At 46.7% G+C, this 15,433-nt stretch overlaps 1 protein-coding gene across 1 annotated transcript in view; it reads left to right on the top strand.

Annotated features, from left to right (window-relative positions):
* Positions 1 to 15,433, top strand: part of LOC119405565 (ionotropic receptor 25a-like) — a 172,944-nt gene that overhangs the window by 122,513 nt on the left and 34,998 nt on the right. The window contains exons 8-9 of the mRNA XM_049419442.1: positions 9,637 to 9,834; positions 12,807 to 13,006. Coding sequence (XP_049275399.1) covers positions 9,637 to 9,834; positions 12,807 to 13,006 — 398 coding nt within the window. The remainder of the gene's footprint in view (positions 1 to 9,636; positions 9,835 to 12,806; positions 13,007 to 15,433) is intronic.

Here is a 15,433-nt window from a genome sequence, read left to right on the forward strand (position 1 = left end):
GGAGGACAAGCCTAGGATAGCCAAGTTGAGTATCTCTATCTATCTCTCTATTTATTACTCTCTTTGATTCTCTCTTTATCTTTCTTTTTATCTCTTTCTTTCTCTGTGTATTTATTTCTCTTTCTTTCTATTTCTTTCTATTCCTGTTCTCTCGCCGACGGCAACGCAGTCATATGGATCCCATAAATGCTTGCTCTGCTATAGCGCACCTGGATAGCCGAGTGATACCCGACGCGCCTTCAGACCGTGGGAACCCGGGTTCGAATCCTGCCTTGCCAAGCAACTTTATTTTGTTTTATATATTTCTTCTCCTCTTCCTTTCCTTCCTCCGACGCGTTGCTAGGTGACGCACGGTGACGTCATCACTCGGCGAGGTTTTTCCGCGAACACCTAACGGCGCTGGTAAAATTCACGCAGAATCACTTGTGGGAGTTTCGATTGATGCGTAAGCACTGCGTTTGCGGCCCTCTATAGAACACGGTTTTCGGCCGTCATCGCCATGGCCTCTTCCACCTTCTCTGTAGCACTAGTCCGCTTGCCATGGGACGCTGTCCCGCGGCACGGGCATCCCGCGACCACTGAAACGAATTTGTGGCACCAAAAAAAAAAAAGTTATGACAGCTTTGCACTAGTGGTCCCAAGCCTGAAGGAAGAGCGCCGCTGGGTGGCCTCCCTTGTATCTGTTTCTTTATCTTTCTCTGTGTTTCTTTGATCTCTTCTGTGTATCTGTTCCTTCATATTTCCTTCTTTGTGTCTCCATCTGTTTCTCGTTCTCATTCTTTCTATCTTTCTCTTTCTTCCCTTTCTTTCTCTGTTTCTCTTCATTTCTCTCTTTTTTTCTCTTACTGTCTTGCTCTCTGTTTTTTCTAATTTTTTTGTCTGTTTATTTCTATCTCTCTTTGTGTCTTTCTCTTTCTTTCTCTCTTTGTCTACGTTTTTCTGTCTTTTTATCTTTTTATGGGTCGCCGCCGTAGCTTCGCAGCCATTTCTTGGGCTAACTGTTGCCTTCTTCATTTTTAGTGGAGCAGTGGTCATTAGTGGAATTTGCCCAATTTTGTTTTACACATACCCTTTGATGACTACAGTTTTCTGGTGACCATGGACATTTCACGACCTGTTAAAATTACTCAAAGTTTTAGTCTTCCTCATGCGCAAGGGCTCCCTGTCGGCTTTACATGTCGTCCTGCAGATGGCTTTTATTCAAACTCCCACTAAATCCCGTTTGTTTCGCACAGTGTCCCGCCACGGCAGTCTAGTGGTTATGGCGCTCGACTGCTGACCCCACGATCGTGGTATCGAATCCCGGCCGCAGCGGCTCCACTTGCGATTGAGTCGAATTTATTTGAGACCCGTTTACTTAGATTTAGGCGCAAGTTAAAGAACCCCAGGTGGTCGAAATTTCCGAAGTCCTCCACTATGGCGTCTGTCATAATCATATCGTGGTTTTGGGACGTTAAACCCCAGATGTTATTATATTTGTTTTGGCCAGCGAGTACAACACGTTCAGGTAGGTTGCGTGTGCTCGCTTTTTGCAAACATGGATGCCTAGCGTAGCGTTTGAGACACTCACTTTCGCAGCGTCAGGGCGCGAGTTAAAGCACCGTAGTGAAAACGTAACTTCTTTTATTCATATTTTGCTCTAGAACGGCGATCGTCCTTTGCGACATACAGACAGATGGACAGTGTTCTCGTCTAGTCGACATGGAAATGTAAAAAAAAAAGCCTAAGCAAGTTCTAGACCTCTTTTGCGTTCTTCCTTGTGCTTATCTACTCTTCTATGCTCTTTCCTGTTCTTTCCGTGTGATTATGTCATGTTTTCTATTGTTTTCTGTTGTTATCTTGCGATTATCTTATTTGCTTTGCGATTATCTATTTTCTGTGTTATGGCCTCCTTTCTACTATTCTTCTACTGTGTGCTGCTTCGAGCGCTGTGCGCCTAAGTCGCGGCGCTGGCATTTCGCCTGCGCTTCTCTATTCCGTAGATCTGTGTAACTCTAGACGTAGGCGCTTCGCTGTCTGTTCAATGGCTCGAACAGACGAATTAGCCCTTCGGTTACACTGGTGTTCGCGGGGCAAGCGAGCTCTGGCGTTCCAAACGCGTCGCCTGTTCGGCTTATGTGTATCAAACGCGGGACCTGCGTGACGCCAACGCAAGACATGAAACAACGACAGGGCGGTCGCTTAAACTACTCCGCAGTGAAAATCGACCTGAGTTAGGGCGCATTAAACTAGCCGTTTAATTTCAACCCTAAAGCAACGTTATAACGTGACCCAGTTGTACGTTCACGCATGCGCACAACCCTCGACGGGGATTTGGTGTGGTGTAGATTCCCACTCCCTGGCGGTATGCGCACTTGCAGCATGGTCATCACTGCCGGTGTCTGCGTAATCCTCACACAGTTTGCGCCGAATCATGAACGTTTATCATCATCATCAACATAATTTATTTACCCGCAAGGGCCCCTCATGGGGCATTACATAAGGGGAGGGATAACAATAGGTAACCATGGTTCTCACGTTTACATCACATAAATACTGTTAGAAAAACAAAAAAACAGTGAGAAAATGAGAAAAAGAAAACAACAAGAAAAAAAAACATAAAAATGAGAAGGCAGATAAACGCGCAAAGAACAGGGCCACTACTTGGCCTGCTGGCAGTGGTGCTGCAACAACATATCTTTAAATTTCACACCATCTCTTTCACTAAGGATACCGTCAGGAAGTACATTCCAATCTGATGTGGCAGTCGATATAATTGATTTGGTGGATGCGTTAGTTGAATCATGAATGCGTTGAACACTGTGACAGTTAAACAGACGCCGTGATGATCTCATGGGCCGTAGGATTAGTCTTTCGCGTAATTGAGGAATGTTATAATACAGTTTATGGAAAAGGCAAAGACTTGCTATTTTGCGACGGGATGCCATAGGAATTAGGCCAATCGAAGTTTTGATGTTAGTGACGCTCAGTCTAGAATCATACTTAGAAGTTATAAAACGAGCAGCTCGATTGTGTATTGCCTCCAACGCCTGGATTAGGTACTCTTGACGGTGGTTCCAGATAGGGGATGCGTATTCAAGTTTGGTGCGTATGAAATTTTCGTATGCCATTAGTCTAACTGTGGGAGAAGCAAATGTGAGGGATCGTATGATGAAACCTAATGATCTCAAAACTCTTGCAGATAGTGACGTGATGTGCTTAGACAAATTTAGATTATCTGTTATTTCGACGCCGAGGCGCCTATAAGATCCCACCTCTTGTAGCGCGGTATTGTTGGCCGCTCACAGGAGGACCACGAATGAGGTTGCAAATGGCGATACGAGATGGGCAAGTTTTGAGGTGAGGGAAGCTCAGGGCAAAATGAGATTTGAAGAGAGGCTAAGGAATATGAAAGAGAGGAGATGGGCAGATAAGGTGTTCCGGTATTAGTGTAGGAAGAGCGTCGACGCACATTGGAGAAAAAGAAGTAGGATGCTTTCCAGTAATTCTACGGCTGGCAGTGTAAGCAATATGGCAACAAAGAGCAGTAAACGAAAAGTCAGAGAGGCGGAGAGGATTTACTGGATGACAGCGATGGAAAAAAAGACCGGCTCTCAGTAACTACCGAAAGGGCAAAAAGGAAATTAGGAGGGGGGCATTTTACGATAATTCGGTCGGGTTGTCTTATAACGTGTAGTTATAAAGCGAGATTCAGTAAAGAAGAAGAACAACGCACATGCTGTGGGGAAGCTAGAGAAACGGTGGGGCATGTTCTGATTGAATGTGGAGATATCCTCCCAGGTGTATATTTGGGCACTAGCCTGCATGAAGCCTTGGCTGTTAGGGATAACAATGGAAAGCTGAGCAAGCCCGCGAAAGAAATAAATAAGAGATGGTTAGAGTATTGGTAGCAGAAAACTAGAGAGAAAGGACAAAAATAAATAGTGGGAAAAGTGAGGACACTCTGCCGTAAGGGGCAGAGAACTGGGCTGTGATTTGTTTTGTAGCGTTAGCTACACTTGCCTAGCCGAAGCCAATTTCGCGTGGATCCTCATGAGCCGTGCTGCGCATGCGCGAGGATAAGTGATGCCACACAGCTGGCTCACCGGAGCCGGCATCTCACGCGCTCTCCGCCACCGCCGCGCGCGGCTCGCCGCTGCTGGTCTGCGCATTCGAGAGGAGTGACGTCGTAGCCATTGCAGACACACTGGCGCCGGCGCGCGCGCAACTATTCGCCTTCGCTGTGCAGTCGCCGTCTAACACTGCGCTGGAGCCGCTTGATAGTTCCTCTGACAGGCGTTTGCAGGTGGGTAACGCCATGAAAGCGCAAATGCTGCTCAATGGCACAGAAGAGCCGAGAAGCTTACCTCATCGAATTCCGAAGTAGTTGCCTGGCAGTTAGCGGTTCAGCGTACGAAGAATGAACAGAAGAAGGCTAATAATCCTAGACAATCTGGAAAGCTAACAATAATCAGCTGAACCTTTGCTAACGCTACGTATACCCTGGCATAGCCAAGCTAAGCCACTGGATTTTTTTGTTTTTCTCCATTGTAAGATTGTTTTATTCGTAGTCGACAGGGCATTACGACAACATAAATATCACAGCATATCCACGGAGTGAATGATGATGAGTGGGCGAAGCTGCGGAGGTTCATCGGTAAACCGTGAATCTTCCGTGAATTCTGCCCAGTACATCATCACCGACGTGAGATCGGGCGCGTTTATACTAAAGGTTCGATGAGTTATGACGACTTGCAGCTCACTTTAATTTTACATGTACGCTGTGAATTTTCATTGTTTAGAAAACCATTGCTTTAGAAAACATCTGGCGTCTTTCGTTAAGCAGCTGGCGTCTTTTCGTTTTGCTTTAGAAACATCTGGCGTGCTTTCGTTTTGCTTTTACAAAACATCCGGCGTCTTTCGTTGGTTTATTTCATCAATCAAAGGCGTTTTGAACAAAATTTTTATTGTTTAATCACGCACAGGAGAAATCTCACCAGGCACTACCTTGGAGGTAAACAATGGCTGCTAATGGGAATGAGAGACAGAAGAAGTCGCCTTTTAGCTAACACTTACACTTCTACTTCTACTAACGTTTCCTACTGGAACATGCCAATGGCTGCTAATGGGGAATGAGAGGCAGAAGAATTCGGCTTTTAGTTAACGCGCACGCTGCGAATTTTTTGTTGTTCAACAACGCACAGGAAAAATCTCCCACCGGCACCACCTTGGAGGTCAAAGCGTAAGACTGGTTACGCACTACGACTACGACTACGAGGGACGAACGGGTGCCGCCTTAAGGAGCTTCGCCCCTAAAAACAATAAAGAAATAAAAGCTTTTATTTATTTTTTGTCGAGCCTGGTGGCAGACATTTCACCTACCAGGGGACGCTCATAGCATCCATCCATCCATCCCCTAACGTGACAAAGAGATGGACAGCTTCCTGGTCGAGTTTGCATGGAAGTGCTGTCTAATTTAAAATTTGTATCATTTTGGGTGATATGTGTATTCATCTGTGGTGAGCACTTCTTAACGTGGCAAAATGGCGGATATGTGTAGGTGGGGATGTGTCAATGGAACCAAAGATTGAAGTGGCACTTGCTCCACGTTACAGTGCATAAACTTCATGTTTACTCTACTCACTTGAGCGGTTGTGCAATCAATTACTCTACCAGTGTTTTAACATTCAAATCGTTTATTCAACGGTGAATGAAAGCTTTGTCTTTGGCACAGACCCTTTAAGCTATCGTTCGTCATGCGAACTTGGACTGTAAGAGAGAGAGAAAATGTTAATTTTTTTGCTGATTCGCGATAGCCACATAGAAGAAAAAAAAAACATGGTTGATCCCTCTGTCATAGGAATCGGTATAACACGAAAGTAAGACATGTCTTCACAGACGTAGTTGAGCGTTTGTTGTGCATTGTTTCGCCCCGAGGGCGAAGGAATGAATGTTATAGCAACAAGTTGTAATGTCACACGAAGAACATCAAGCAGCTCGAAACTTCCAACGCGTTGCTCAAGCAGAAAGGACGCACGGAACTAACAAACAAAGGATGAGCGCGAACTAACAACTGTCGCAGCTCGACAGTTAAAGCGCGCTGGTCAAATACAAAGGAGGACGCACGAAACGAACACACAAGTATACACAGGATGAGCGCGAACTGTCACAGTTGTAACTTATTTGTTTCTAAACAGCGCGCTCCTTTCGCAAAACTGGCCGCTGCAGTGAGCGAAATGACCTTCGTGCTCTCTGTAACTTGAACGCAAACTTGCGGTGAGAGCGCAAGACGTACAAGATAAGCGCGCGCGCAGGAGCGACCACGCCCTGTAGAGACACACGCTCATCGCAACGCGGGGGGACGACGACATTTAAAGCGCGCTCTTCGAGCCCTTCGCGCCATCTCGCTAGTGAAAACGAGAACACGCTGATGTACCCTGATCTCTGAGTACCACCACTGGCAAATGGTGTATATAAATAGCACGCCGTTAGTATGACGAAGAACGTGCCGTTTGTGGCGGAGTCGTTTCGCGCTGCGCGCTGGGGATCGGGAGGTCGCAAGTTCGATTCCAGGTGATGGAACTTTTTCTTCCTGTTTTTTATTTCCCATATGTTTGTCTTTATATTTTACAACGTCATATCCGTGACGGAAATGCGTCAGTGGAGCCGTGGTGGACCCCGGCATAAAACACTTTCGTGTTAAAAAAAAACGTGGCTGGTCCCTCCGTCATAGGAATCGGTATAACACGAAAGTGAAACCACGTTTTTACAAAAGTAGTTCAATGTTCGTTGTACATTGATCAATGAGAGCTTGCGCAAGGTTTGTTGGTGTATGGCGGCTATAGCACCATTTGATGTGGACGCACATATGCAGATCCTAGTGGCAGATCTCCATCCCGACGACTAACGTCAATGATCATTATTAAACCTTTGTGGTAACTGAAGCAGTTAACATAAACCCGGACACAGCGTATGGTGAATCACGCGCAAAGGTGGGACCAACAAGCACATAATCACTAGTACTGGATATTCCCTCATGGCAAGCGTCGTCAATTAAGGAGAGAAATGGCACGGTGTGCGCTTTCTGGTAATGGGTAACTGACGCCTGTTCTCATGCACACACTACCACAGTGCGCTTCAGCAACACGGGAGGCAGAGGTTCGTAGCTTGAGCCGCAAACGCGTGCGTCCCGCTGGCCTATGTCTCGCTCCACTAAGGCACGACATTCGCCCGTCGAAATCGTGGCCTTTCTGCAACGCCTATTGGAGCAGTTTTGTTTGTTGGTGCTCTCGGAATCGAAGCAGTCGGCGGCGGAGAAATCCCGTTGGTGTATGTGGAAGCTGCACTACTCCGCTGAGCCGGCGCACGCTAACACAAAGCGAAAGGCAAATAACGTAACTGCATCTAGGGTGCCTCGGCGACGCCAGCACGGCCAGTGTTCCTCGCTGGTATCGAGACGATTTACCAATGACCTCCGATATCGCACGCGACCTTGGAGTAAGCGCTAGTGAGTGTCCATCGTGACGCATTACTTCTTTTCACCTCTCACAGACGGCGGCACCACCCCTCTCCGCCCCGCCTACCTACACCGGCAACAGAGAGAACCGTGCGAGAAAGAATGTGTAAAATATATAAGGCGCGTTCGTGAAGTGTCCGGCACTTCCAAGGTAGCTTAGTCGGTTGAGCGTCGGGCGGTTGAACGTAGGGCGCGAGGTTGTCGGTTCGATTCCCAGCGGCAGATCTTTTCCTTTTTTTTTTCTTTCTCACCTGTTGGCGTCCATTTTATCAACGTCACATCCGTAACGGAAGTACTTGGTGGACCCCGGCATAAAACACTTTGGTGTTAAAAATGGCTCATAGATCACACTAAGGAGGAGGAGGAGGAGGAAGGAAATGAATGAAAGGCAGGGAGGTCAACCTGACGCGCGTCCAGTTCGCTACCCTACAATGGGGGAAGGGATGAAGGGATTAAAAGAAAGAAAGAAGAGGGAAGAAATAAATGTCAGGGCACACGTGTGCCTGTCCATTGAATGTCTACAAGCGGTCGTTTAAACCTGTCGATTTTAAAAACAGTAGCAATGCTCGCGTAGCTTTGCTGGCCTGCGATGCGTAGGGCCACAATCCTAGGGCCTTCAGAAAACGGTCTGTCATCTAACTTGTTCAGCTCACTGCGCAGAACGTTTCGTTCGTTCACAAAAAGTTCACAGAAACACAGTAGATGTTATATCGTTTCGTCACTGTTGCACGAGTCGCATGTAGACGTGTCTGCCATTCCTATGCGGAAAACGTACGCTTTCGTGAAAGCTACTCCTAACCACGGGCGGCATAGTAAAGTTGCATCAAGGCGGGAGGAGGTGCGATGGAACTTGGAGCCTCCTCGGTGGGTCTAGTTCGTGTAGGCGACGGTTCCAGACACTGGGGTCACTCAACCAAGTTTGCGGCATTCTGCCAGCGAACGAGCGAACACCCCTTGCAGCGTCTGTCCTCGACAAGGGTATTGGGGCTGTCTAGGCATCCTCATGCACGGACGGCCAGCATCATCACTAAGCCGCGCAATGCTCGATGCACAGCGAAGCTGAGAGGTCTCATGCTTATTTATTGTTTTATCTAGGCAGAACTTTTGTTCGCATCGGACTCGCGTTTGCGGGTTTTGTATTCGAGACCTTCGTGCCACCACTGTCTCTTCCGTTCCGTTTCTCGGGCATGATATTCCTGATCCATCCAACGCTGCCCTTGCCGTTCTCGCGCAGCGGCAAGTTTTGCTTCTCGGATCGCGGCTTCTTCCTCGGGAGTGCTATTTATCTTCGGGTGACCCATGGCTGCGTATGGTTAGGCGCGAGCTGTACACTAGTTTTTTAACCACAACCTATCACGTGACAGTGGTGTGACTATGGCAACGCGCACGCCATCTGTTTGGCTAGCTCTTGCCTTCTTCCTTTTTAGTGGAAGTTGTCTGTACTGGGATTCACCCTATTCCTGTAGCACATACGCGTTTATGATGATGATAGTTTTCCGATAGGCCACGCAAATTTCTATGGCACATACCCGTTTGTTGGGCTAACTGTTGTCTTCTTCATTTTTAGCGGACCACAGGTGAGTAGTGGGATTTAACCAATTTCTGTGGCGCATACCCTTTTATGATAGTAATAGTTTTTCGGTACGGCGTGAACAAGGAACGATTTGCTAAACAGCTTCGCTCTTAAAATAAAAATGAAGTCATCACATGCTTCTCACAGTGGCCTGCCTTTGGCCCTGGATTTTTAGCAGTAAAGATGGGAAGTAAGCAGTTATTGGAATGCCACATCAGGGGTCTTCGGCTGCTATGATCGTCAAGAACCTACGTGATCATTGCTCTATAATCAATGATGGGGGAGGTCCGACTTAGTAAAGCATGGGGCAGACTTTGCGCCCCCTTTAGGTTGGTGGGGAAGGGGGGGGGGGCTGCCCCCCAACCCACTCACCCACCCGTGTGCGCGCCTATGCAATCGAGAGTTCGACCACCGGGCCACGCCAGATGTCGGAGCCACGTGTGATGCCATTTGCCTCTTTTCGCGCAGGCAGACACGACATAGCAAAGATAGTATGCTCTAATATATACATAATATTATATTAGCCGCACCCCACTGATGCTCGTCTCGCCTGCTGCGTCCTCCCCAGCAACCACCGTTCGTTGTCCTGAAGAACACCAGCGACGGGGAGGAGCAGTTCGAGGGATACTGCATCGACATGCTCGACGATATCAAGAAGATGCTGAAGTTCGAGTACTCAATCTACCAAGTGGCGGACAATACGTACGGTGCCCTCGACAACAACACAAAGCAATGGAACGGGATGATCCGGGAGCTAGTCGACAAGGTGAGCCAAAGCGATCACTGTTCAGCTGCAAAATCATCTTGCGAGAGTGCAAGTGTCTAGGCATCTGGACTTCGGGTCTCATAGTCGCGGCCCGGCCCGCACACGCCTGTCTTCGTCTTATACAACTTTAATTTTCTTAATAAGTATGTTCATGAGCTACACGGACATGACTGGCCTCAAGCATTTCTTTCGTGTGGCACCCAACCTCCTTGGTGGCACCGGCCGCGGTAACCCTTTGTTGAAACATAACCCTGAAACAAAAGCTCTATATACTAGAATCAGCGTCAACATTTTAATCATTCTGGAGATCGACACTGTTCTTCGAATCCTGATGCCAAATTCCCTTCAGAAATAACCCACCTAGGAGATAAGGGAAAAGCGGGCTTTAATATGACGACGCTATCTGGCATTCTGTTCAATCTCTCTCTCCTACCTCCCCCCCCCCCTTCCACGGCTCCAACCTTCTTCACTGTCTCGGCCCTTGCGGGACGAAAATTCGTGACTGCAGTCCGCTAGCTGAGGTGAGGTTGAGTACCCTGCTCTAGACCAAGACGGCTGGGTGAAACATGTGGCCTATAGTCGTGGTACGTGGGCATAGGAAGTGGCATTACCTTCCTAGCGCCTTAACATTTAATGTCATTTGCGCGGTGCCACAAGGGCAAATCAAGTGGCGTTAGCCTTAATACCACTCGTCACCTGATGCCTTCGCTAGAACTCATTCGACTGGTAAATGCGTACTCTCGACAAAAAAGCTTGCTTAGAGCAGTACGCATGAAATATTTGAAATGGCGTGTATCTTGTCCAACATACTTTGTACACGACTTTTGACAAATGTCTCGTTATTCTTGACTTGAACTATAGCGAAGTTCACTTCAGAATGGCAACGGCTTCGGCATGACAGGCGCCATGTTGGATTCTGGGCATTCGGATCCAACATGCAATGGACAAAGCTGCTGTGGTCAGTTGTAACTTTGTAAAAGACAGTAACAAACTCAGGCTAACGGCACCATAGTAAGCTTCCATCTACATTTCAATATCCTTGAACGCAAATTAGAGTTGTCAAAATGCCTGTTTACACTTTCTTGATACCATAAAACGGATCACTGCAAAAGTCGCTGTTAAAGCATCATCAGGGCATATGCCGTTAAATTTAGGCGTGGGGCAGCTCCGTCGAAAAAAAATGTCATTCAGGAACTCAACTTGACTATAGTGAATGTCCTTTTTTTCTGGGTGTCAGTCAGTCAGTCAAGAACTTTATTCTTAGGTCCTGGGGAGTTTAAGCCGCAGGGGGGCACGAGCATTACTGTTATACCAGACGCGAGAGCCCATTTGCACCTTCGCAGACCAGCCACGGTGGTCTAGTGGGTATGGTGCTCGCCTGCTGACCCGAAGGTCGCGGTATCGAATCCCGGCCGCGGCGGCCGCATTTCAATGGAAGCTGAATGCTAGAGACCCGTGTGCTTAGATTTAGGTGCATGTTAAGGAACCTGAGGTGGTTGAAATTTCCGGAGCCCTCCACTGTCTCTCATAATCATGTCGTGGTTTTGGGGTGTAAAATCCCAACAATAATTTATGCACCTCAGCAGATCAAGTCACGTCACCTTAGCAGAAACGTCACATAGGACGTCACTGGTAGAGCGGCGCGTCGCTGTCTACCCTGGCTCTTGCAGTTGCGATGCTGGCAATATACTGAGAACCTGCGAAGCGGCACGGCGTGTAGGTTACTGGCACACTTCAGTGACACGGCCAACCACTGGCACCGGCAGAATAACGATATTGATGCAAGGCCAGGCAGAACCTTTGCCTTTCATTGAAATTGTACGGCGGCGGTATGACTTCATAGGCAACTTCCCTGCTCAGTTCACGTTACCCCGAGCTGTTGAGGTGCAAGCAGCTTCTACCATGCCAGATGCTCGAGCGATTTCGCATATCCCCTACTGGCCTACGAAACATCTTAAGTAGGCCTAAACAAATGACGCAAGGCGTCGCGACAATATCTACTTGGGAAGCATCTTTTAAGGATTGACTCGCACTGTTGAATTGGGTTAATGGCCCTGCGGAAACGCTTTATTAAAAAAAACTATTGTTGTTATGCATGCTGATGTGACCGAGGAGAGGTTGAGGCTGCCACCCTGGTTCCGGCGAAGAAGGACTCTTGTGACGCTTCACACGTACAAGAAGAAAACCTGTTTAATTTACATATTTACAGGACGTTTAAGAACCAAGGCGTAGAGACGCGCCTTTTCATCACAAGGGCCCAGAGCGAGACGAGAGGGCGAGCGAAGGCCAGTGAGTTCCAGCGCACTCCCGACGCGCTTCATTTATCGCGGTCCGAGCACGCGTTAGACGCCGACTGCGTATAGCAGGCCCGCCGATGCGCGTTCCTCGCAGCGCACCAGGAGATGCCCCACGTTCCTGTGGAACGCGGACAGCGTATGGCAGGTACGCCGATGAGCGTATCTTGCAGGCCGGTTCTTTTTATTGCCGGTTATATCAATTCTTACATAATTTGTTAGATAAGAGAGCGAGATATAGAAGTAAGAATATTTATGTAGTGAAAAGCGGAACGATTATCCAGAGTATATTCAGTACTTGCTGTTCTGCAGGGAGTGGGAAGCTGGTGAAAACAGGAACCAGAACAATGTGGCCAGAAAGATGTGTAAAAAACAAAAACCAAATGCAGGTCTTATAATAGCTGTCCTCTGCGATCACGATAGTGGGTCTCGACAATTAATGAAAAATATATTTTAAAACAAACGGACACTTCTGGGCGCCCGTAACGCGTTGTTGGTAGAAGTATAAATGTTTGCTGAAAAAAAAGGAGAAAACAATACATTTGATGTTCGTAAACAAGAAGTTGAGGACTTCGTGCGCCCTTTATATGGGAAGGGGTAAGCCAACTATCTTGCGCCGGAAGATGCCCTTGCGCCATGAAGAACTATAGTTGATCATGTTTCCGACGTTCGCTGCAGAACGCGGACATCGCCCTGGGTCCAATTTCGGTTACAGCCGAACGCGAGACAGTGGTGGACTTCACCGTGCCCTACTACGACCTGGTGGGCATCTCGATCCTCATGAAGAGACCCGCAGTGAAGTCGTCGCTCTTCAAGTTCCTCACCGTGCTCGAAGAAAGCGTCTGGGGATGCATCCTCGCTGCCTACTTTTTCACCAGGTAATTTTCTCCGCTCTCGACTTCTGCGACAGACCGCCGCAGGTAATCCCAGCAGCTTGAGTCCGCTGGAACAAAAAAAAAGAAGTTGAGGTAACTGATTAGCTTATGCCAGCCTTTGGTAGCTATGGCTTCACAACTATATTTTTAAGGCTAAAGCTTTCTCTATCTTGTAGGATGGCCCCTTGAGCGAACCACGACGAACGAATGAAGCGGTACAAAGACCCGCGTGGTGTACGTCACTAATGATGTCGTGTTGTGACGTCAACGTGTGACGTCATAATGACGACACATATCGCAGGAATTTTTGACGCAACGTGATGAGTCACCACATATCTTCACATGTAACCCCACTAAATGGTGTCGTATGACGACGTCATCACGTGGCATCGTCGCTTCGTCAAAGGTGGGCCGATCTCGGAGGTAGTACAACAACACATGACGTGCAGAAAGCTTCGACTCGGGTGGAACTGTTATTACGGAAGGAATAAAGTGGCAACAAGACGAAACACAAGCTACACGGACAGGCGCTGTCAACAAGAAGCGACACGGAACACCTGTACGGAAGGCCTGTCCGTGTCACTTCTTGTGTTTTATCTCCTTGGCGCTGTATTCCTTCCGCAAACATGTACCCACAAGCCCAGCAAGAAGTTCTGCAGGAAGCATGAAATCGATTTAGAACGTCGACGTAATTTAATGCGTGTCACTCAGACTGCGGCTTGTCATTGCAACAAGTTTGGTCCCCGATTGTATCACGTAATGCATTACGAATTGTGCATCAGGATTTCGACTTCAAATGCCGCAGAATGTAACATTCTGACGAATCCCTAATTAATTCACTGATTGGCTGGTTGACTGATTATTTGTTTATTTACATCACAAAAACGTTCTAACAGAAAGGGCATACTTGTGAACAGTCCAACTTCTACAGGCAGTGAACATGTTTGGTGACTATCTGTTTCTTTATAAACAATCAATCGCTCTTTAGAGTAGGTCACCACCTTCGAGAAAAAATTTTACAGTTGCTGTCCAAAAGTTGTGATTATAATTTTGGTTTGTAGGGCTGATGTAAATTTCAACTTTAGAATGATGAAACTGCTAAAAATGTAAAAAACAAAATTTATAAAAATCAAAATGTGCCTAAATATGCATGTTACGCCAACATTCATAACTACAAAATGGTTGGAGCGATTGAAACGCAACTTGCCAGGTACCTAGTGAGGACACTATCATGTGCATCTAAACGATCAACCCATCTCTAAGCTAAGGCGCGTTATCATAAAAAGACTGAAAAAGTTTATATTTGACACGTGTGTTTTACACAACATTGTCCATAGTACAAAAAGTTACAGCTCGTTTTCAATATTTCTGCTTGAATGCACATCTCAACCTCTAAAGCAATAGTACGCAAAATTGTATGTGGAAATGTTTGTCAGAAGGAAAGTTATCACTGTTGGCGTAAGTGTAGGATGCAAAAAATGATGTGTTGAGAAAAATGGCTCTAAAGATTTGAATTGAATGTTCATATAATAAAGAAACATTCAATACGTCTGAAATTATCTAGTTTCATAGCTGGGGACCTTTTCCGAAGCGGCGCATTCTCTTTTTGAGCTAGCTGAAGCACATAAATTTTTTCTGGCTCGTTTTGAGTCTCCAGCTGACTTTCATCTACGTGCGCTCAGCAGCTCCACGCTTGGTATATTGATTCCATAACTTGCGTTGATGCTTCTTTTTCGTCCTATACTTTACATATTTAAGGAAGTACTATAACTTATTCCATGAAAGGCCAGAACTAACTCCAAGAGCTCGAAGTGGTGTACGAAAAAGCGCTGACAGCCGAGCGAAAACGCGCGCAACGTAACAGAGTGCCGAAGCCGTGTAGTGGAAATTTTCAAATAAATCGTAAACATCATGCCCCACAAGCTTTAGAATGTACTTAGACAACTTAGGATTACGTAATATGTATAAGTAAAAACATTTATGACGACATGGCAGGTGTTGTGGGATCAGAAACCTTCCGTTTCGGTTTCGAATGCGTCTAAGAGGGGTTGGAAAAATGGTCATAACTTTCGAACTGCTCAAGATAACTACATAATTTTTTTGCTAAATATTGTTGAATAGACAAGGAGCTTGAAAATGTACAATCCAAAAAACATCATTTTTTTTTTAAATTGCGTTTTTGAAGGTGGTGACCTACATTAAGCAGCCTCGGAAGTTTTTGGCCAGTGATAAAACTGTTTGCGCTATTACTGACGTTGCATAGTGGTATAAAGCTTTCTTGTCTGTACATTAAGGTTTCAGTCCACCTTTAATAGTCTAGAGCGGATTCCATTGTCCTTGAGTGCTTAAATAGCGATTCGAGTGCTTTACTCGTGCATTATTTTAGTGCCGCATAGATGGAAGCCTTATTTGCGAACTTTTTATTCCCTA

The sequence above is a fragment of the Rhipicephalus sanguineus genome, chromosome 9 (assembly GCF_013339695.2).
Source record: "Rhipicephalus sanguineus isolate Rsan-2018 chromosome 9, BIME_Rsan_1.4, whole genome shotgun sequence".
NCBI lineage: Eukaryota > Metazoa > Arthropoda > Arachnida > Ixodida > Ixodidae > Rhipicephalus > Rhipicephalus sanguineus.